Source organism: Cryptomeria japonica, chromosome 10 (assembly GCF_030272615.1).
Source record: "Cryptomeria japonica chromosome 10, Sugi_1.0, whole genome shotgun sequence".
NCBI classification, from domain to species: Eukaryota; Viridiplantae; Streptophyta; class Pinopsida; order Cupressales; family Cupressaceae; genus Cryptomeria; species Cryptomeria japonica.
In genome coordinates, this window is record NC_081414.1 from 450,379,387 (window position 1) to 450,403,822 (window position 24,436).

General features: G+C 39.6%; 1 protein-coding gene across 1 annotated transcript in view; it reads left to right on the forward strand.

The window, feature by feature from the left end:
- LOC131859020 (photosystem II CP43 reaction center protein-like) overlaps nt 1-24,436 on the forward strand; it is a 127,763-nt gene that overhangs the window by 72,119 nt on the left and 31,208 nt on the right. Inside the window, 1 exon segment of the mRNA XM_059212532.1 lies at nt 2,766-2,891. Coding sequence (XP_059068515.1) covers nt 2,766-2,891 — 126 coding nt within the window.

A 24,436-nucleotide genomic window follows, 5' to 3' on the forward strand; every position in this document is an offset into this window, starting at 1 on the left:
AGCTGCGGAATAGGGACTTGCAACTCGAAAGCTTGTTGTGCCTCCAAACACCAATTTTGATGCTTCGAAACTGATGATTTTGAGGCATAAGCTCCAAAACAAGGTTCTAAGAGCATGATGTGCATCAAAATTAAATTTTGATGCTACTAGCTCCAGAATCAGGACTTGTTTCTTGAAACCATGTTGTGTCTCCAAACATCGATTTTGATGCTCCAAAATTGGGGCTTTTGAGGGACAATTTCTGAAACGGGGTTCTAATAGCACAATGTGCATCAAAATTAAATTTTGATGCTACTGGCTATAGAATCGGGGCTTGCATCTTGAAACCTTGTTGTGCCTCATAACATTGATTTTGATGCTTTGAATCTGGGGCTTTTTTAGGCACAAGCTTCGAATGAGGTTTTAAGATCACGATGTACGCCAAAATCAGATTTTGACAATATTGACTCTATAATTGGGACTTGCATCTTGAAAGTTTGTTGTGACTCCAAATATCGATTTTGATGCTCCAAAACTGGGGCTTTTGAGGCACAATGTGCATCAAACTTCAATTTTGATGCTACTGGCTCTAGAATAGGTGCTTGCATCTTGAAACTTTGTTGTGCCTCAAAACACTGATTTCGATGATCCGAAACCAGGGCTTTTGAGGCACAAGTGTCTAAATGAGGTTCTAAGAGCACGATGTGCACCAAAATCAGATTTTGATGTTATTGACTCTAGAATCAGGACTTGCATCTTGAAACCTTGTTGTGCCTCCAAACATTTCTTTTGATGCTCCAAAACTGAGTATTTTGAGGAACAAGCTCTGAAATGTTCTTCTCAAAGAACGACGTGCATCAAAATTTCATTTTGACGCTATTGGATCCGGAATAGGGACTTGTTTCTTGAAACCTTGTCATGCCTCAAAACATTGATTTTGATGTGCCAAAATCGGGGCTTTCAAGGCACAATATCCGAAATGAGGTTCTAAGAGCATGATGTACATAAAAATTGCATTTTGACACTACCCACTCTAGAATTGGGACTTGTGTCTTGAAACCTTGTTGTGACTCCAAACACTAATTTTTATGTTCCAAAAAGGAAGCTTTTGAGTCACAACCTCCGAAATGACGTTCTAAGAACACCACGTTTGTCAAAATTGTGTTTTGATGCTATCAGCTTGAGAATTGGGACTTGTGTCTTGAAACCTTGTTGTTCCTTTAAACATTGATTTGGGTGTTTTGAAACTAGTGCTTTCAAGCTGCATGCTCCAAAATAAGTTTCTAAGAGCACGATGTGCATCAAAATCACGTTTTGACACTACAGACTCCGGAATAGGGACTTGCGTCTCAAAAGCTTGTGGTGCCTCCAAACACCAATTTTGATGCTTCGAAACTGATGATTTTGAGGCATAAGCTCCAAAACAAGGTTCTAAGACCACATTGTGCGTCAAAATCAAATTTTGACGCTACCGTCTCCAGAATCAGGACTTGCATCTTGAAACCTTGTTGTCCCTCCAAACATCGATTTTGATACTCCAAACTCAGTTTTGGAGCATCAAAATCGATGTTTGGAGGCACAACAAGGTTTCAAGATGCAAGTCCTAATTATAGAGTCAAAACCATCAAAATCTGATTTTGGTGCACATCGTGCTCTTAGAACCTCATTTCGAAGCTTGTGCCTCAAAAGCCCTAGTTTCGGATCATCAAAATCAATGTTTTGAGGCACAACAAGGTTTCAAGATGCAAGCCCCTATTTGAGAGCCAGTAGCATCAAAATTCATGTCTGATGCACATTGTGCCCTTAGAACCCTTTAGAAATTGTGCCTCAAAAGCCTAGGTTTGGGAGCATCAAAATCTATTTTTGGAGTCACAACAAAGTTTCAAGATGCAAGTCCCGATTATAGAGTCAATAGCGTCAAAATTTGAATTTGGCGCACATCGTGCTCCTAAAACTTCATTCGAAGCTTGTGCCTCAAAAGACCCAGATTTAGAGCATCAAAATCAATGTTTTGAGGTACAACAAGGTTTCAAGATACAAGCTCCGATTCTAGAGCCAGTAGAATCAAAATTTAATTTTGATGCAGATTGTGCTCTTAGAACCCTGTTTCAAAAATTGTGCCTCAAAAGCCCCAATTTTGAAGCATCAAAATCGATGTTTGGAGGCACAACAAGGTTTCAAGATGCAAGTCCTGATTCTGGAGCTAGTAGCGTCAAAATTTGATTTGGAAGCACATCGTGCTCTTAGAACCTTGTTTTGGAGCTTATGCCTCAAAATCATTGGTTTCAAAGTATCAAAATTTGTGTTTGTAGGCACAACAAGCTTTCGAGATGCAAGTCCCTATTCTGAAGCCTATAGTGTCAAAACGTGATTTTGATGCACATCGTGCTCTTAGAAACTCTTTTCGGAGCATGAGGCTCGAAAGCACCAGTTTCAAAACACCGAAATCAATGTTTAAAGGAACAACAAGGTTTCAAGACACAAGTCCAATTTCTCAAGCTGATAGCATCAAAACGCGATTTGGACAAACATGGTGTTCTTAGAACCTCATTTCGGAGGTTGTGACTCAAAAGCGTCATTTTTGGAACATAAAAATTAGTGTTTGGAGTCACAACAAGGTTTCAAGAAACAAGTCCCTATTCCAGAGCCAGTAGCATCAAAATTCCATTTTGACGCACATCATTCTTTCAGAAGCTCATTTAAGAGCTTGTGCCTCGAAAGACTCAGTTTTGGAGTATCAAAATCAGTTTTCATTGCTTGTTGTTTTGTTTGGTTTAACAATACAGCTTATCCTAGTGAATTCTATGGACCTACCGGCCCAGAGGCCTCTCAAGCACAAGCATTTACTTTTCTAGTTACAGACCAACTTCTTGGAGCTAGTGTGAGGTCTGCCCAAGGGCCTACTGGTTTAGGTAAATATCTTATGCATTCTCCTACTGGACAAATTATTTCTGGAGGGGAAACGATGTTTCAAGATGAAAGCCCCTATTCTAGAGCCAGTAGCATCAAAATTCAAGTTTGATGCACATTGTGCCCTTAGAACCCAGTTTTGGAGCATCAAAATCGATTTTTGGAGACACAACAAAGTTTCAAGATGCAAGTCTCGATTATAGAGTCAATAGCGTCAAAATCTGATTTTGGCGCACATCGTGCTCTTAAAACCTCATTCGAAGCTTGTGCCTAAAAAGCCCCAGACTCAGAGCATCAAAATCAATATTTTGAGGCACAACAAGGTTTCAAAATTCAAGCCCCGATTCTAGAGCCCGTAGCATCAAAATTTAATTTTGATGCACATTATGCTCTTAGAACCCTGTTTCAGAAATTGTGCCTCAAAAGCCCAAATTTTGGAGCATCAAAATTGATGTTTAGAGGCACAACAAGGTTTCAAGATGCAAGTCCTGATTCTGGAGCCGGTAGCATCAAAATATGATTTTGACGCAAATCGTGCTTTTAGAACCTTGTTTTGGAGCTTATGCCTCAAAATCATCGGTTCCAAAGCATCAAAATTGGTGTTCGAAGGCACAATAGGCTTTCGAGACGCAAGTCCCTATTCTGGATCCTACAGTTTCAAAACATGATTTTAATGCACATCATGCTCTTAGAAATTCGTTTTGGAGCATGTGGCTTGAAAGCACCAGTTTCAAAACACGCACAAAAAGGTTTCAAGATGCAAGTCCTGATTCTGAAGCCGGTAGCGTCAAAATTTGATTTTGACGCACATCATGCTCTTAGAACCTCATTTCGGAGGTTGTGACTCAAAAGCCTGATTTTTGCAACATAAAAATTAGTTTGGAGCTTATGCTTCAAAATCATCAGTTTCGAAGCATCAAAATTGGTGTTTGCAGGCACAACAAGCTTTCGAGACTCAAGTCCCTATTCCGGAGCTTGTAGTGTCAAAACCTGATTTTGATGCACATCATGCTCTTAGAAACTCGTTTCAGAGCATGTGGCTCGAAAGCACCAGTTTAAAAACACCCAAATCAATGTTTAAAGGCACAACAAGGTTTCAAATTACAAGTCCCAATTCTTAAGCTGATAGCATCAAAACATGATTTTGACAAACGTGGGGTTCTTAGAACCTCATTTCTGAGGTTGTGAATCAAAAGCCTCATTTTTGGAACATAAAAATTAGTGTTTGGAGTCACAACAAGGTTTCAACACACAAGTCCCAATTCCAGAGTGGGTAGAGTCAAAATGCAATTTTTATGTACATCATGCTCTTAGAACCTCATTTCGGAGATTCTGCCTTGAAAGCCCTGATTTTGGCACACCAAAATCAATGTTTTGAGGCACAACAAAGTTTCAAGAAACAAGTCCCTATTCTGGAGCCAGTAGCGTCCATTTTGACGCACATCATTCTTTGAGAAGCTCATTTCAGAGCTTGTGCTTCGAAAGACTTAGTTTTGGAGCATCAAAATCAATGTTTGGAGGCACAACAAGGTTTCAAGATGCAAGTTCTTATTCTAGACTCAATAGCATCAAAATCTGATTTTGGTGCACACTGTGCTCTTAGAACCTCATTTCAAAGCTTGTGCCTCAAAAGCCCTAGTTTCCGATCATCAAAATAATTGTTTTGAGGCACAATAAGGTTTCAAGATGCAAGCCCCTATTCTAGAGGCAGTAGCATCAAAATTCAAGTTTGATGCACATTGCCCTTAGAACCCTGTTTTAGAAATTGTGCCTGAAAAGCCCCAGTTTTGGAGCATCAAAATCGGTTTTTGGAGTCACAACAAAGTTTCAAGATGCAAGTCCCGATTATGGAGTCAATAGTGTCAAAATCTAATTTTGGCGCACATCGTGCTCTTAAAACCTCATTCGAAGCTTCTGCCTCAAAAGCCCCAAATTCAAAGCATCAAAATGAATGTTTTGAGGCACAAAAAGGTTTCAAGATGCAAGCCCCGATTCTAGAGCCAGTAGCATCAAAATTTAATTTTGATGCATATTGTGCTCTTAGAACCTTGTTTCAGAAATTGTGCCTCAAAAGCCCCAATTTTGGAGCATCAAAATTGATGTTTGGAGGCACAACAACGTTTCAAGATGCAAGTCCTGATTTTTGAGCCGGTAGGGTCAAAATTTGATTTTGACGCACATCGTGCTCTTAGAACCTTGTTTTCGAGCATATGCCTCAAAATCATCGGTTTCGTAGCATCAAAATTGGTGTTTGGAGGCACAATAAACTTTCGAGACGCAAGTCCCTATTCCAGAGCTTGTAGTGTCAAAACGCGATTTCGATGCATCATGCTCTTAGAAACTCGTTTCAGAGCATGTGGCTCGAAAGCACCACTTTAAAAACACCCAAATCAATGTTTAAAGGCACAACAAGGTTTCAAGACACAAGTCCCAATTCTCAAGCTGATAGCATCAAAACATGATTTTGACAAACATGGTGTTCTTAGAACCTCATTTCGGAGGTTGTGACTCAAAAGCCTCATTTTTGTAACATAAAAAATTAGTATTTGGAGTCACAACAAGGTTTCAAGACACAAGTCCCAATTCCAGAGTGGGTAGAGTGAAAATGCAATGTTGATGTACATCATGCTCTTAGAACCTCATTTTGGAGATTGTGCCTTGAAAGCCCTGATTTTGGCACATCAAAATCAACATTTTGAGGCACAACAAGGTTTCAAGAAACAAGTCCCTATTCCGGAGCCAGTAGCGTCAAAAGTCCATCATTCTTTGAGAAGCTCATTTCAAAGCTTGTGCCTCAAAAGACTCAGTTTTGAAGCATCAAAATCAATGTTTCGAGGCACAACAAGGTTTCAAGATGGAAGTCCTGATTCTAGAGTCAATAGCATCAAAATCTGATTTTGGTGCACATAATTCTCTTAGAACCTCATTTCGAAGCTTGTGCCTCAAAAGCCCTGGTTTCGGATTGATTTTGATGTTCCAAAAAAAGGGCTTTGAAGGCACAAGCTCTGAAACGAGGTTCTAAGAGCACGATGTACATCAAAATTGCGTTTTGATGCTACCAACTCTGTAATTGGGACTTGTGTCTTGAAACCTCGTTGTGCTCCCAAACACTAATTTTTATGCTCCAAAAACGAGGCTTTTGGGGCTCAACCTCCGAATTGAGTTTATTAGAACACTATGTTTGTCAAAATCATATTTTGACGCAATCAGCTTGAGAATCTGGACTTGTGTCTTGTAACCTTGTTGTGCCTTTAAACATTGATTTTGATATTTTGAAATTGGAGCTTTCGGGCCACAGGCTCCGAAACGAGGTTCTAAGAGCATGATGTGCATCAAAATCACGTTTTGACACTACAGGCTCTGGAATAGGGACTTGCATCTTGAAAGCTTGTTGTGCTTTCAAACACCAATTTTGATGCTTCGAAACCGAAGATTTTGAGGCATAAGTTCCAAAAAAAGGTTCTAAGAGCACGATATGCGTGAAAATAAAGTTTTGATGCTACCGGCTCAGGAATCAGGACATCTTGAAACCTTGTTTTGCCTCAAAACATTGATTTTAATGCCCCACAACTGGGGCTTTCGAGGCACAAGCTTTGAAATGATGTTCTAAGAGCACGATGTGCTCCAAAATCAGATTTTGATGCTATTGATTCTAGAATCAAGACTTACATCTTGAAACCTTGTTGTGCCTCCAAACATTGATTTTGATGCTCAAAAACTGGGTCTTTCGAGGCACAAGCTTTGAAATGAGCTTCTAAGATAATGATGTGCGTCAAAATGGAGGAATGTTGATGCTACAGGCTCCGAAATAGGGACTTGCTTCTTGAAACCTTTTTGTGAGGCACAACCTCCGAAATCAGGTTCTAAGAACACCATGTTTGTCAAAATCGGGTTTTGATGCTATCAGCTTGAGAATCGGGACTTCTGTCTTGAAACCTTGTTGTGCCTTTAAACATTGATTTTGATGTTTGGAAATTGGAGCTTTCAAGCCACACGCTTCGAAATGAGGTTCTAAGTGCACGATGTGCGTCAAAATCAAATTCTGACACTACCAGCTCTAGAATCAGGACTTGCATCTTGAAACCTTGTTGTGCCTCCAAACATCGAATTTGATGCTCCAAAACTAGGGCTTTTGAGGCACAATTTCTAAAATAGGGTTGTAAGAGCACATTGTTCATCAAAATTGAATTTTGATGCTAGTAGCTCTAGAATCGGGGCTTGCATCTTGAAAACTTGTTGTGCCTCAAAACACTAAATTTGATGCTCCAAAATCAGGGGTTTCAAGACACAAGCTCTGAAATGAGGTTCTAAGAGCACGATGTATATCAAAGTTATGTTTTGACGTTACTGACTCTAGAATTGGGACTTGTTTCTGGAAACCATGTTGTGCCTCGAAACACTAATTTATATACTCCAAAAATGAGGTTCTAAGAACACCATGTTTGTCAAAATCATGTTTTGACGCTATCAGCTTGAGAATCGAGACTTGTGTGTTGAAACCTTGTTGTGCCTTTAAACATTGATTTTGATGTTCTGAAACGAGGGCTTTCGAGCCAGACGCTCCGAAATGAGGTTCTAAGAGCACGTTGTGCATCAAAATCATGTTTTGATTGTACAGGCTTCGGAATAGGGACTTGCATCTTGAAAGCTTGTTCTGCCTCCAAACACCAATTTTGATGCTTCAAAACTAAAGATTTTGAGGTATAAGCTCCAAAACAAGGGTCTAAGAGCATGATGTGCATCAAAATCAAATTTTGATGCTAGCAGCTCCAAAATCAGGGTTTACATCCTGAAACCTTGTTGTGCCTCGAAACATCAATTTTGATGCTCCAAAACTGGGGATTTTGTGGCACAATTTTCTAAAATAAGGTTCTAAGAGCACAATGCGCATCAAAATTGAAGTTCAATGGTACTGGCTCTATAATCGAGGTTTGCATCTTGAAACCTTGTTGTTCCTCAAAACACTAATTTTGATGCTCCAAAACCGGGGCTTTCGAGGCACAAGCTTCAAAATGAGGTACTAAGAGCACGATGTGCGCCAAAATCCAATTTTGACCCTATTGACTCTAGAATCAGCACTTGCACCTTGAAACCTTGTTGTGCCTCCAAACATTGATTTTGATGCTCCAAAATTAGGTCTTTCGAATACACAAGCTTGAGAATCGGGACTTTTGTCGTGAAACATTGTTGCACCTTTAAACATTGATTTTGATGTTTTGAAACTGGAGCTTTCGAGCCATACGCTCTGAAACGAGGTTCTAAGAGTAGATGTGCATCAAAATCACGTTTTGACACTACATGCTCCACAATAATAAACAAGGCAAAACACTTGAGATCTAAACTGAGTCCAAGATTGGACTATCTAGCATCTTTGCGGAAGGAAATCTCAGAGGCTTTAGTATAGGGAAGTAAAACACCGGTAGAACAATTGCAGCATCTCACCGGTACTGTGAAGAGGACTAAAACAACAATAAAAGATAGCAAAGAGTTTATGGATAGTATAAACTTAATTTTGGGCGATCTTTTCCAGATAATAACTACCCAACTACAAGGTTGGGGATATGGACAGGTATAACTACAAACTCTACTAACATCTTGACAACCTTTGTCATTGATGCCAAAGGGGGAGTAGTAGGATGAGAAAGTTCAAACACAGGAATCATATGCTCAGGGGGAGCCCTTCATATTTTTGGTAAATTTTTTTTGGACTACACATTTTGGACACTTTTTGAAATTTCTCGTGAGTGTTACCATCAATGCCAAAGGGGGAGATTGTTGGCATATGGACACTCCAATGAGACATTGTGTGTGATTGAAGGTTTTGTCATTAATGACAACCTTGCAATCCTATGGCACCGGCAAAGCATTACACAAGCAAGACAGTGCACCGGCACCGGCACCAGCACATAAGAAAAGATGTATACCGGCATAGAGGCCGACAGGATTTTTGATGTGTAATATTTTGATTATTATTGTAAAATGACTCTTGTATATAAAGGAGGTCATTGTAGACATTTAAAAAATGTAAGGTAGCGAGCATAAAGAAAATTATTAGGCAGACCTAATGTGCGAATTATAGGTCAAGGGTATATGTAAAGAACAGAGTTAGAACCGGTACTGAATCTGGCATTGGAGATGCTATTGTAAAGCAATACATATCATTGGATTAGTATAATCCTCATTGTAAGTCATTGTGACTTCTCATTGAGCAGTGAGCTCTAGGCAGTTGGCCTTCCTACATGTGCAGGCTCCTATTGTAAGTAATATTCTCTTATTGGCCAGTAAGTGAATATTGTGGGTCACAAATCCCACCGAGGTTTTTTCCACATTGGGTTTCCTCGTTAAACATCTTGTGTTATGGTGTTTTTTTAATGTGGATGTTGCTAATTCTATTTATTGCATTAATTCTTACATACCGGTATACTTCTATTTTATGTTCTGCATGTTTTAACTTAAGAAATACTACTCACCGGTTAGATACTGATTCACTCGCCCCTCTCAGTATCTGTGGGAATCCTAACATCGTGCTCTTAGAACCTCATTTTGAAGCTTGAAACTCGAAAGCCCCAATTTTGGAGCATCAAAATCAATCTTTTGAGGCACAACAAGGTTTCAAGATGCAAGCCCTGATTCTAGAGCCAGTACCACCAAAATTCAATTTTGATGCACATTGTGCTCTTAGAACCTTGTTTTAGAAATTGTCCCTCAAAAGTCCCAGTTTTGGAGCATCAAAATTGATGTCTGGAAGCACAACAAGGTTTCAAGATGCAAGTCCTGATTCTGGAGCCGGTAGCATCCAAATTTGATTTTGATGCACATCGTACTCTTAGAACCTTGTTTTCAAGCTTATGCCTCAAAATCTTCGTTTTCGAAGCATCAAAATTGATGTTTGGAGGCACAACAAGCTTTCAAGGCGCAAGTCCCTATTCCGGAGCCTGTAGTGTCAAAACATGATTTTGATGCACATCATGGTCTTAGAACCTCATTTTAGAGTGTGTGGCTTGAAAGCTCTAGTTTCGAAACATCAAAATCAATGTTTAAAGTCACAACAAGGTTTCAAGAAAAGTCCCGATTCTTAAGCTGATAGCATCAAAATGCAATTTTGACAAACATGGTGTTCTCAGAACCTCATTTTGGAGGTTGTACCTTAAAAGCCTCATTTTTGGAGAGTAAAAATTAGTGTTCGGAGGCACAACAAGGTTTCAAGACACAAGTCCCAATTCCAGAGTCGGCAGTGTCAAAACGCAATTTTCATGTACATCAAGCTCTTAGAACCTCATTTCGAAGCTTGTGCCTTGAAAGCCCTGATTTTGGAACATCAAAATCAATGTTTTGAGGCACAACAAGGTTTCAAGAAGCAAGTCCCTATTCTGGAGCCTGTAGCGTCACAATTTCATTTTCACGCACATCATTCTCTTAGAAGCTCATTTCGGAGATTGTGCCTCGAAAGCCCTAGTTTTGGAGCATCAAAATCAATGTTTGTAGGCAAAACAAGGTTTCAAGATGCAAGTCCCGATTCTAGAGTCAACAGCGTCAAAATATGATTTAGGCGAACATCATGCTCTTAGAACATCATTTCGAACTTGTGCCTCAAAGGTTTCAGAGCTTCAAAATCAGTGTTTTGAGGCACAACAAGGTTTAAAGATGCTAACCCCGATTATAGAGCCAGTAGCACCAAAATTCAATTTTGATGCACATTGTGCTCTTAGAACCCTATTTTAGAAATTGTACCTCAAAAGCCACAGATTTGGAGCATCAAAATCGATGTTTGGCGACACAACAAGGTTTCAAGATGCAAGTACTGATTCTAGAGCCGATAGCATCAAAATTTAATTTTCACGCACATCATGCTCTTAGAATCTTATTTTGGAGCTATGCCTCACAATCTTTGGTTTAGAGGCAAATTTGATGTACATCGTTCTCTTAGAACCTCATTTCGGAGCTTGTGCCTTGAAAGCCCTGATTTGGAACATCAAAATCAATGTTTTGAGGCACAACAAGCTTTCAAGACGCAAGTCCCTATTTCGGAGCCTGTAGTGTCCAAACGTGATTTTGGTGCACATCGTGCTCTTAGAACCTTGTTTTGGAGTATGTGGCTCGAAAGGTCCAGTTTCAAAACATCAAAATCAATGTTTAAAGCCACAACAAGGTTTCAAGACACAAGTCTCGATTCTATAATTGATAGCGTCAAAACACAATTTTGACAAACATGGTGTTCTTAGAACCTAATTTTGGAGGTCGTGCCTCAAAATCCTCAATTTTGGAGCATAAAAATTAATGTTTGGAGGCACAACAAGGTTTCAAGACACAAGTCCCAATTCTCAAGTCAGTAGCGTCAAAATTTAATTTTGATCTACATCGTGCTCTTCCAATTCTAGAGTCAATACTAGCTCTATAAGTTTCAAAATATTAAAATCAATGTTTAAAGGCACAACAAGGTTTCAAGAAAAAAGTCCCAATTCACAACAACGTTTCAGTTTTTTACGCTATTGACTCTAAAATCGAGACTTTGTAAAAATTGTGTTTTGATACTATCAGCTTGAGAATCGGGACTTGTGTCTTCAAATATTGATTTTGATGTTTTGAAACTGGAGCTTTTGAGCCACATGCTCCGAAACGAGGTTCTAAGAGCATGATGTGCATCAAAATCACTTTTTAACACTATAGGCTCTAGAATAGGGACTTGCATCTTGAAAGCTTGTTGTGCCTACAAACACGAATTTCAATGCTTTGAAATCGAAGATTTGGAGGCACAACAAGGTTTCAACACACAAGTCCCAATTCCAGAGTCGGCAATGTCAAAACGCAATTTTCATGTACATCAAGCTCTTAGAACCTCATTTCGAAGCTTGTGCCTTGAAAGCCCTGATTTTGGAACATCAAAATCAATGTTTTGAGGCACAACAAGGTTTCAAGAAGCAAGTCCCTATTCTGGAGCCTGTAACGTCAAAATTCGAGTTTCATGAACATCATTCTCTTAGAAGCTCATTTCAGAGCTTGTGCCTTGAAAGACCCAGTTTTGGAGCATCAAAATCAATGTGTGGAGGCACAACAAGGTTTCAACATGCAAGTCCTGATTCTAGAATCAATAGTGTCAAAATCTAATTTTGGCGCACATCATGCTCTGAGAAGCTCATTTCGAAGCTTGTGCCTCGAAAGCCCCAGTTGCGGAGCATCAAAATTAGTGTTTTGAAGCACAACAAGGCTTCAAGTTGCAAGCCTCGATTTTAGAGCCAGTAGCATCAAAATTCAATTTTTGACGCACATTGTGCTCTTAGAACCCTATTTTACAAGTTGTCCCTCAAAACCCTAGTTTTGGAGCATCAAAATCGATGTTTGGAGGCACAACAAGGTTTCAAGATGCAAGTCCTGATTCTAGAGCCAGTAGCATCAAAATTTCATTTCGACGCACATCGTGCTCTTAGAACCTTGTTTTGGAGCTTATGCCTCAAAATCTTTAGTTTCCAAGCATCAAAATTGGTGTTTGAAGGCACAACAAACTTTCAAAACGCAAGTCCCTATTCCAGAGCCTGTAGTGTCAAAACGTGATTTTGATGCACATCGTGCTCTTAGAACCTCGTTTCGGAGCATGTGGAGCGAAAGCTCTAGTTTCAAAACATCAAAATCAATGTTTAATGACACAACAAGGCTTCAAGCCACAAGTCTCGATTCTCAAGCTGATAGTGTCAAAACATGATTTTGACAAACATGGTGTTCTTAGAACCTCATTTCAGAGGTTGTGCCTCAAAAGCCTCGTTTTTGGAGCATATAAATTAGTGTTTGGAGGCACAACAAGGTTTCAAGACACAAGTCCCAATTCCAGAGTTGGTAGCGTCAAAACATGATTTTGATGTATATCGTGCTCTTACAACCTCACTTTGGAGCTTGTGCCTTGAAAGCCTTGATTTTGGAACATCAAAATCAATGTTTTGAGGCACAACAAGGTTTGAAGAAGCAAGTCCCTAGTCCAAAGCTTGTAGCATCAAAATTCGATTTTGACACACCTCATTCTCTTAAAAGTTCATTTCGGAGCTTGTGCCTCGAAAGACCCAGTTTTGGAGCATCAAAATCAATGTTTGGAGGCACAACAAGGTTTCAAGATGCAATTCCCGAGTCTAGAGTCAATAGCGTCAAAATCTAATTTTGGTGCACATCGTGCTCTTAGAACCTCATTTCAAATCTTGTGCCTCGAAAGCCCCCGTTGCGGAGCATCAAAATCAATGTTTTGAGGCACAACAATGTTTCAAGATGCAAGCCCTGATTCTAGAGCCAGTAGCATCAAAATTTAATTTTAATGCACATTGTGCTCTTAGAACACTGATTTAGAAATTGTGCCTCAAAAGCCCCACTTGTGGAGCATCAAAATCGATGTTTGGAGGCACAACAAGGTTTCAAGATGCAAGTCCTAATTCTTGAGCCACTAGAGTCAAAATTTTATTTCGACGCACATCGTACTCTTAGAACCTTGTTTTGGAGCTTATGCCTCAAAATCATTGGTCTCGAAGCATCGAAATTCATGTTTGGAGGGAAAACAAGCTTTCAAGATGCAAGTCCTTATTCTGGAGCCTGTAGTGTCAAAACGTGATTTTGATGCACATCGTGCTCTAAGAACCTCGTTTAGGAGCATCTGGAGGGAAAGCTCCAGTTTCAAAACATCAAAATCAATGTTTAACGACACAAAAAGGCTTCAAGCCACAAGTCTCGATTCTCAAGCTGATAGCGTCAAAACACGATTTTGACAAACATGGTGTTCTTAGAACCTCATTTCAGAGGTTGTGCCTCAAAAGCCTCATTTTTGGAGCATATAAATTAGTGTTTGGAGGCACAACAAGGTTTCAAGACACAAGTCCCAATTCCAGAGTTGGTAGCGTCAAAACATGATTTTGATGTATATCGTGCTCTTACAACCTCACTTTGGAGCTTGTGCCTTGAAAGCCTTGATTTTGGAACATCAAAATCAATGTTTTGAGGCACAACAAGGTTTGAAGAAGCAAGTCCCTAGTCCAGAGCTTGTAGCATCAAAATTCGATTTTGACACACCTCATTCTCTTAGAAGTTCATTTCAGAGCTTGTGCCTCGAAAGACCCAATTTTGGAGCATCAAAATCAATGTTTGGAGGCACAACAAGGTTTCAAGATGCAATTCCCGAGTCTAGAGTCAATAGCGTCAAAATCTAATTTTGGTGCACATCGTGCTCTTAGAACCTCATTTCAAATCTTGTGTCTCGAAAGCCCCGATTGCGGAGCATCAAAATCAGTGTTTTGAGGCACAACAATGTTTCAAGATGCAAGCCCCGATTCTAGAGCCAGTAGCATCAAAATTCAATTTTAATGCACATTGTGCTCTTAGAACCCTATTTTAGAAATTGTGCTTGAAAAGCCCCAATTTTGCAGCATCAAAATCGATGTTTGGAGGCACAACAATTTTTCAAAATGCAAGTCCTAATTTTGATGCACATCATGCTCTTAGAACCTCATTTTAGAGCATGTGGCTCGAAAGCTCTAGTTTCAAAACATCAAAATCAATGTTTAAAGCCACAAAAAGGTTTCAAGACACAAGTCCCGATTCTCCAGCTGATAGGGTCAAAACACAATTTTGACAAACATAATGTTCTTAGAATCCCATTATGGATGTTATGCCTCAAAAGCCTCGTTTTTGGAGCATAATAATTTGTGTTTGGAGGCACAACAAGGTTTCAAGACACAAGTCCCAATTCCAGAGTCGGTAGCATCAAAACGCAATTTTAGAAATTGTGCCTCAAAAGCCCCAGTTTTGGAGCATCAAAATTGATGTTTGGAGGCACAACAAGGTTTCAAGATGCAAGTTTTGATTCTGGAGCCGGTAGCACCAAATTTTGATTTAGAACCTTGTTTTGGAGCTTATGCCTCAAAATCTTCGGTTGGGAAGCATCGAAATTGGTGTTTGGAGGCACAACAAGCTTTCAAGATGCAAGTCCCTATTCCGGAGCTTGTCGTGTCATTTTTGATCAATGTTTAAAGGCACAACAAGGTTTCAAGACACAAGTCCCAATTCTCAAGCTAATAGCTTTAAAACATGATTTTTACAAACATGGTGTTCTTAGAACCTCATTTTTGGAACATAAAAATTAGTGTTTGGAGGCACAACAAGGTTTCAAGATAAAAGTCCCAATTCCAGAGTTAGTAGCGTCAGAATACAATTTTGATGTACATCATGCTCGTAGAACCTCATTTCGGAGCTTGTGCCTTGAAAGCCCTGATTTTGGAACATCAAAATCAATGTTTTGAGGCACAACAAGGTTTCAAGAATCAAGTCCCTATTCCGGAGCCTCTAGCGTCAAAATTCTATTTTGACACACATGTTTGTATTAGAAGGTCATCTCGGAGCTTGTGCCTCGAAAGACCCAGTTTTGGAGCATCAAAATCAATGTTTGGAAACAAAATAAGGTTACATCGTGCTCTTAGAACCTTGTTTTGGATCACGTGGCTCAGAAGCTCCAATTTCAAAACATCAAAATCAATGTTTAAAGGCACAACAAGGTTACAAGACACAAGTCTGGATTCTCAAGCTGATTGAGTCAAAATACAATTTTGAAAAACATGGTGTTCTTAGAACCTCAATTCGGAGGTTGTGCCCCAAAAGCCTCATTTTTGCAGCATAATAATTTGTTTTTGGAGGCACAACAAGGTTTCAAGACACAAGTCCGAATTCCAAAGTCGGTAGCGTCAAAACGCAATTTTGATGTACATCGTACTCTTAGAACCTCATTTCAGAGCTTGTGCCTTGAAAGCCCTGATCTTGGAACATCAAAGTCAATGTTCTAAGGCACAACAAGGTTTGAGAAGCAAGTCCCTATTCTGTAACCTATAGCGTTAAAATTCCATTTTGAGGCACTTCATTCTCTTAGAAGCTCATTTCGGTGCTTGTGCCTTGAAAGACCCAGTTTTGGAGCATCAAAATCAATGTGTGGAGGCACAACAAGGTTTCAAGATGCAAGTCCCGATTCTACAGTCAATAGCGTCAAAATCTGATTTAAGTGCACATCGTGCTCTTAGAATCTCATTTTGAAGGTTGTGCCTCGAAAGCCCCGATTCCGGAGCATCAAAATCAGTGTTTTGAGGCACAACAAGGTTTCAAGATGCAAGCCCTGATTCTAGAGCCAGTAGCATCAAAATTTAATTTTGATGCACATTGTGCTCTTAGAACACTGATTTAGAAATTGTGCCTCAAAAGCCCCACTTGTGGAGCATCAAAATCGATATTTGGAGGCACAACTAGGTTTCAAGATGCAAGTCCTAATTCTTGAGCCACTAGAGTCAAAATTTCATTTCGACGCACATCGTACTCTTAGAACCTTGTTTTGGAGCTTATGCCTCAAAATCATTCGTCTCGAAGCATCGAAATTCATGTTTGGAGGGAAAACAAGCTTTCAAGATGCAAGTCCTTATTCTGGAGCCTGTAGTGTCAAAACGTGATTTTGATGCACATCGTGCTCTTAGAACCTCGTTTCGGAGCATGTGGAGCGAAAGCTCCAGTTTCAAAACATCAAAATCAATGTTTAACGACACAACAAGGCTTCAAGCCACAAGTCTCGATTCTCAAGCTGATAGCGTCAAAACATGATTTTGACAAACATGGTGTTCTTAGAACCTCATTTCAGAGGTTGTGCCTCAAAAGCCTCGTTTTTGGAGCATATAAATTAGTGTTTGGAGGCACAACAAGGTTTCAAGACACAAGTCCCAATTCCAGAGTTGGTAGCATCAAAACATGATTTTGATGTATATCGTGCTCTTACAACCTCACTTTGGAGCTCGTGCCTTGAAAGCCTTGATTTTGGAACATCAAAATCAATGTTTTGAGGCACAACAAGGTTTGAAGAAGCAAGTCCCTAGTCCAGAGCTTGTAGCATCAAAATTCGATTTTGACACACCTCATTCTCTTAGAAGTTCATTTCGGAGCTTGTGCCTCGAAAGACCCAGTTTTGGAGCATCAAAATCAATGTTTGGAGGCACAACAAGGTTTCAAGATGCAATTCCCGAGTCTAGAGTCAATAGCGTCAAAATCTAATTTTGGTGCACATCGTGCTCTTAGAACCTCATTTCAAATCTTGTGCCTCGAAAGCCCCGGTTGCGGAGCATCAAAATCAGTGTTTTGAGGCACAACAATGTTTCAAGATGCAAGCCCCGATTCTAGAGCCAGTAGCATCAAAATTCAATTTTAATGCACATTGTGTTCTTAGAACCCTATTTTAGAAATTGTGCTTGAAAAGACCCAATTTTGGAGCATCAAAATCGATGTTTGGAGGCACAACAATTTTTCAAAATGCAAGTCCTAATTTTGATGCACATCATGCTCTTAGAACCTCATTTTAGAGCATGTGGCTCGAAAGCTCTAGTTTCAAAACATCAAAATCAATGTTTAAAGCCACAAAAAGGTTTCAAGACACAAGTCCCGATTCTCCAGCTGATAGCGTCAAAACACAATTTTGACAAACATAATGTTCTTAGAATCCCATTATGGATGTTATGCCTCAAAAGCCTCGTTTTTGGAGCATAATAATTTGTGTTTGGAGGCACAACAAGGTTTCAAGACACAAGTCCCAATTCCAGAGTCGGTAGCATCAAAACGCAATTTTAGAAATTGTGCCTCAAAAGCCCCAGTTTTGGAGCATCAAAATTGATGTTTGGAGGCACAACAAGGTTTCAAGATGCAAGTTTTGATTCTGGAGCCGGTAGCATGAAATTTTGATTTAGAACCTTGTTTTGGAGCTTATGCCTCAAAATCATCGGTTGCGAAGCATCGAAATTGGTGTTTGGAGGCACAACAAGCTTTCAAGATGCAAGTCCCTATTCCGGAGCTTGTCATGTCATTTTTGATCAATGTTTAAAGGCACAACAAGGTTTCAAGACACAAGTCCCAATTCTCAAGCTAATAGCTTTAAAACACGATTTTGACAAACATGGTGTTCTTAGAACCTCATTTTAGAGGTTATGCCTCAAAATCGTCATTTTTGGAACATAAAAATTAGTGTTTGGAGGCACAACAAGGTTTCAAGATAAAAGTCCCAATTCCAGAGTTAGTAGCATCAGAATACAATTTTGATGTACATCATGCTCTTAGAACCTCATTTCGGAGCTTGTGCCTTGAAAGCCCTGATTTTGGAACATCAAAATCAATGTTTTGAGGCACAACAAGGTTTCAAGAATCAAGTCCCTATTCCAGAGCCTCTAGCGTCAAAATTCTATTTTGACACACATGTTTGTATTAGAAGGTCATCTCGGAGCTTGTGCCTCGAAAGACCTAGTTTTGGAGCATCAAAATCAATGTTTGGAAGCAAAATAAGGTTACATCGTGCTCTTAGAACCTTGTTTTGGAGCATGTGGCTCAAAAGCTCCAATTTCAAAACATCAAAATCAATGTTTAAAGGCACAACAAGGTTACAAGACACAAGTCTGGATTCTCAAGCTGATTGAGTCAAAATACAATTTTCACAAACATGGTGTTGTTAGAACCTCATTTCGGAGGTTGTGCCCCAAAAGCCTCGTTTTTGGAGCATAATAATTTGTTTTTGGAGGCACAACAAGTTTTCAAGACACAAGTCCCAATTCCAGAGTCGGTAGCGTCAAAACGCAATTTTGATGTACATCGTACTCTTAGAACCTCATTTCAGAGCTTGTGCCTTGAAAGCCCCTGATCTTGGAACATCAAAATCAATGTTCTAAGGCACAACAAGGTTTGAGAAGCAAGTCCCTATTCTGGAACCTATAGCGTTAAAATTCCATTTTGAGGCACTTCATTCTCTTAGAAGCTCATTTCGGAGCTTGTGCCTTGAAAGACCCAGTTTTAGACCATCAAAACCAATGTTTGGAGGCACAACAAGGTTTCAAGATGCAAGTCCCGATTCTACAATCAATAGTGTCAAAATCTTATTTAAGTGCACATCATGCTCTTAGAATCTCATTTCGAAGGTTGTGCCTCGAAAGCCCCGATTTCGGAGCATCAAAATCAGTGTTTTGAGGCACAACAAGGTTTCAAGATGCAAGCCCTGATTCTAGAGCCAGTAGCATCAAAATTTAATTTTGATGCACATTGTGCTCTTAGAACACTGATTTAGAAATTGTGCCTCAAAAGCCCCACTTGTGGAGCATCAAAATCGATGTTTGGAGGCACAACAAGGTTTCAAGATGCAAGTCCTAATTCTTGAGCCGCTAGAGTCAAAATTTGATTTTGAAGCACATCGTACTCTTAGAACCTTCGTTTGGAGCTTATGCCTCAAAATCATTGGTCTCGAAGCATCGAAATTCATGTTTGGAGGGAAAACAAGCTTTCAAGATGCAAGTCCTTATTCCGGAGCCTGTAGTGTGAAAACGTGATTTTGATGCACATCATGCTCTTAGAACCTCGTTTCAGAGTGTGTGGATCGAAAACTCCAGTTTCATAACATCAAAATAAATGTTTAAAGGCACAACAAGGTTTCAAGACACAAGTCCCTATTCTCAAGCTAATAGCGTCAAAACATGATTTTGACAAACATGGTGTTCTTAGACCCTCATTTAAGAGGTTGTGCCTCAAAAGCCTCATTTTTGGAGCATATAAATTAGTGTTTGGAGGCACAACAAGGTTTCAAGACACAAGTCCCAATTCCAGAGTTGGTAGCGTCAAAACATGATTTTGATGTATATCGTGCTCTTACAACCTCACTTTGGAGCTTGTGCCTTGAAAGCCTTGATTTTGGTACACCAAAATCAATGTTTTGAGGCACAACAAGGTTTGAAGAAGCAAGTCCCTAGTCTAGAGCTTGTAGCATCAAAATTCGATTTTGACACACCTCATTCTCTTGGAAGTTCATTTCGGAGCTTGTGCCTCGAAAGACCCAGTTTTGAAGCATCAAAATCAATGTTTGGAGGCACAACAAGGTTTCAAGATGCAATTCCCGAGTCTAGAGTCAATAGCGTCAAAATCTAATTTTGGTGCACATCGTGCTCTTAGAACCTCATTTCAAATCTTGTGCCTCGAAAGCCCCGGTTGCAGAGCATCAAAATCAGTGTTTTGAGGCACAACAATGTTTCAAGATGCAAGCCCCGATTCTAGAGCCAGTAGCATCAAAATTCAATTTTAATGCACATTGTGCTCTTAGAACCCTATTTTAGAAATTGTGCTTGAAAAGCCCCAATTTTGGAGCATCAAAATCGATGTTTGCAGGCACAACAATTTTTCAAAATGCAAGTCCTAATTTTGATGCACATCATGCTCTTAGAACCTCATTTTAGAGCATGTGGCTCGAATGCTCTAGTTTCAAAACATCAAAATCAATGTTTAAAGCCACAAAAAGGTTTCAAGACACAAGTCCCGATTCTCCAGCTGATAGCGTCAAAACACAATTTTGACAAACATAATGTTCTTAGAATCCCATTATGGATGTTATGCCTCAAAAGCCTCGTTTTTGGAGCATAATAATTTGTGTTTGGAGGTACAAAAAGGTTTGAAGACACAAGTCCCAATTCCAGAGTCGGTAGCATCAAAACGCAATTTTAGAAATTGTGCCTCAAAAGCCCCAGTTTTGGAGCATCAAAATTGATGTTTGGAGGCACAACAAGGTTTCAAGATGCAAGTTTTGATTCTGGAGCCGGTAGCATCAAATTTTGATTTAGAACCTTGTTTTGGAGCTTATGCCTCAAAATCTTCGGTTGCGAAGCATCGAAATTGGTGTTTGGAGGCACAACAAGCTTTCAAGATGCAAGTCCCTATTCCGGAGCTTGTCGTGTCATTTTTTATCAATGTTTAAAGGCACAACAAGGTTTCAAGACACAAGTCCCAATTCTCAAGCTAATAGCTTTAAAACATGATTTTGACAAACATGGTGTTCTTAGAACCTCATTTTAGAGGTTATGCCTCAAAAGCGTCATTTTTGGAACATAAAAATTAGTGTTTGGAGGCACAACAAGGTTTCAAGATAAAAGTCCCAATTCCAGAGTTAGTAGCATCAGAATACAATTTTGATATACATCATGCTCTTAGAACCTCATTTCGGAGCTTGTGCCTTGAAAGCCCTGATTTTGGAACATCAAAATCAATGTTTTGAGGCACAACAAGGTTTCAAGAATCAAGTCCCTATTCCGGAGCCTCTAGCGTCAAAATTCTATTTTGACACACGTGTTTGTATTAGAAGGTCATCTCGGAGCTTGTGCCTCGAAAGACCTAGTTTTGGAGCATCAAAATCAATGTTTGGAAGAAAAATAAGGTTACATCGTGCTCTTAGAACCTTGTTTTGGAGCATGTGGCTCAAAAGCTCCAATTTCAAAACATCAAAATCAATGTTTAAAGGCACAACAAGGTTACAAGACACAAGTCTGGATTCTCAAGCTGATTGAGTCAAAATACAATTTTCACAAACATGGTGTTGTTAGAACCTCATTTCGGAGGTTGTGCCCCAAAAGCCTCGTTTTTGGAGCATAATAATTTGTTTTTGGAGGCACAACAAGTTTTCAAGACACAAGTCCCAATTCCAGAGTCGGTAGCGTCAAAACGCAATTTTGATGTACATCGTACTCTTAGAACCTCATTTCAGAGCTTGTGCCTTGAAAGCCCCTGATCTTGGAACATCAAAATCAATGTTCTAAGGCACAACAAGGTTTGAGAAGCAAGTCCCTATTCTGGAACCTATAGCGTTAAAATTCCATTTTGAGGCACTTCATTCTCTTAGAAGCTCATTTCGGAGCTTGTGCCTTGAAAGACCCAGTTTTAGAGCATCAAAACCAATGTTTGGAGGCACAACAAGGTTTGAAGATGCAAGTCCCGATTCTACAATCAATAGTGTCAAAATCTTATTTAAGTGCACATCATGCTCTTAGAATCTCATTTCGAAGGTTGTGCCTCGAAAGCCCCGATTTCGAAGCATCAAAATCAGTGTTTTGAGGCACAACAAGGTTTCAAGATGCAAGCCCTGATTCTAGAGCCAGTAGCATCAAAATTTAATTTTGATGCACATTGTGCTCTTAGAACACTGATTTAGAAATTGTGCCTCAAAAGCCCCACTTGTGGAGCATCAAAATCGATGTTTGGAGGCACAACAAGGTTTCAAGATGCAAGTCCTAATTCTTGAGTCGCTAGAGTCAAAATTTGATTTTGAAGGACATCGTATTCTTAGAACCTTGGTTTGGAGCTTATGCCTCAAAATCATTGGTCTCGAAGCATCGAAATTCATGTTTGGAGGAAAAACAAGATTTCAAGATGCAAGTCCTTATTCCGGAACCTGTAGTGTGAAAACATGATTTTGATGCACATCATGCTCTTAGAACCTCGTTTCAGAGTGTGTGGATCGAAAACTCCAGTTTCATAACATCAAAATAAATGTTTAAAGGCACAACAAGGTTTCAAGACACAAGTCCCTATTCTCAAGCTAATAGCGTCAAAACATGATTTTGACAAACATGGTGTTCTTAGACCATCATTTTTGGAGCATAAAAATTAGTATTTGGAGGCACAACAAGGTTTCAAGACACAACTCCCAATTCCAGAGTCAGTAGCATCAAAACACAATTTTGATGTACATCGTACTCTTACAACCTCATTTCGGAGCTTGTGCCTTGAAAGCCCTAATTTTGGAACGTCAAAATCAATGTTTTGAGGCACAACAAGGTTTCAAGATGCAAGTCCCGATTCTAGAGTCAATAGTGTCAAAATCTGATTTTGGCAGACATCGTGCTCTTAGAACCTCATTTTGAAGCTTGTGCCTCACATTTTTGGAGAATCAAAATCAGTGTTTTGAGGCACAACAAGGTTTCAAGATGCAAGCCTCGATTCTAGAGCTAGTAGCATGAAAATTAAATTTTGATGTACATTGTGCTCTTGGAGCATCAAAATCGATATTTGGACGCACAACAAGGTTTCAAGATGCAAGTCCTAATTTTGGAGCCGGTAGTGTCAAAATTTGATTTTGACACACATCGTGCTCTTAGAACCTTGTTTTCGAGCTGATGCCTCAAAATATTTGGTTTCGAAACATCAAAATTGGTGTTTAGAGGCACAACAAGCTTTCAAGATGCAAGTCCCTATTCCGGAGCCTGTAGTGTCAAAACGTGATTTTGATGCAAATTGTGCTGTTAGAACCTCGTTTCGGTGCAAGTGGCTCGAAAGCTCCAGTTTCAAAACGTCAAAATCAATGTTTAAAGGCACAACAAGGTTTCAAGAAACAAGTCCCAATACTCTAGCTGATAGCGTCAAAACACGATTTTGACAAACATGGTGTTCTTAGAAATACATTTCGGAGGTTGTGCCTCAAAAGCCTCATTTTTGGAGCATAAAAATTAGTGTATAGAGGCAAAACAAGGTTTCAAGACACAAGTCCCAATTCCAGAGTCAGTAACGACAAAACAAAATTTTGATGTGCATCGTGCTCTTATAACCTCATTTCGGAGCTTGTGCCTTGAAAGCACTGATTTTCAAACATCAAAAGCAATGTTTTTAGGCACAACAAGGTTTCAGGAAGCAAGTCCCTATTCCAGAGCCTGTAGCGTCAAAATTCAAGTCTCGATTCTACAATCAATAGCGTCAAAAAAGTTTCAAAATGCAAGTCTCGATTCTACAATCAATAGCGTCAAAAAATGATTTTTGCGCACATCGTGCTCTTAGAACCTCATTTTGAAGCTTGAAACTCGAAAGCCCCGATTTCAGAGCATCAAAATCAGTGTTTTGAGGCACAACAAGGTTTCAAGATGCAAGCCCCAATTTTAGAGCCAGTACCTTCAAAATTCAATTTTGATGCACATTGGGCTCTTAGAAGCCTATTTTAGAAATTGTGTCTCAAAATCTCCAATTTTGGAGCATCAAAATCGATGTTTGGAAGCACAACAAGCTTTCAAGATGCAAGTCCTAATTCTGGAGCCGGTAGCGTCAAAATTTGATTTTGATGCACATCATGCTCTTAGAACCTTGTTTTGGAGCTTATGCCTCAAAATTGGTGTTTGGAGGCACAACAAGCTTTCAAGATGCAAGTCCCTATTCTAGAGCGTAGTGTTAAAACATGATTTTGATGCACATCGTGCTCTTAGATCCTTGTTTCGGAGTGTGTGGCTCGAAAGCTCTAGTTTCAAAACATCAAAATCAAAGTTTAAAGGCACAACAAGGTTTCAAGACACAAGTCTCGATTCTCAAGCTAATAGCACGAAAACACGATTTTGACAAATATGGTGTTCTAAGAACCTCATTCCGGAGGCTGTGCCTCAAAAGCCTCATTTTTGGAGCATATAAATTAGTGTTTGGAGGCACAACAAGGTTTCAAGACATAAGTCCCAATTCCATAGCACAACGCAATTTTGATGTACATCGTGCTTTTAGAACCTCATTTCAGAGCTTGTGCCTTGAAAGACCTGATTTTGGAACATTAAAATCAATGTTTTGAGGGACAACAAGGTTTGAAGAAGCAAGTCCCTATTCTACAGCCTATAGCGTCAAAAGTCGATTTTGATGCACATCATTCTCTTAGAAGCTCATTCCGGAGCTTGTGCCCCGAAAGACCCAAGTTTGGAGGCACAACAAGGTTTCAAGAAGGAAGTCCCCATTTTGGAGT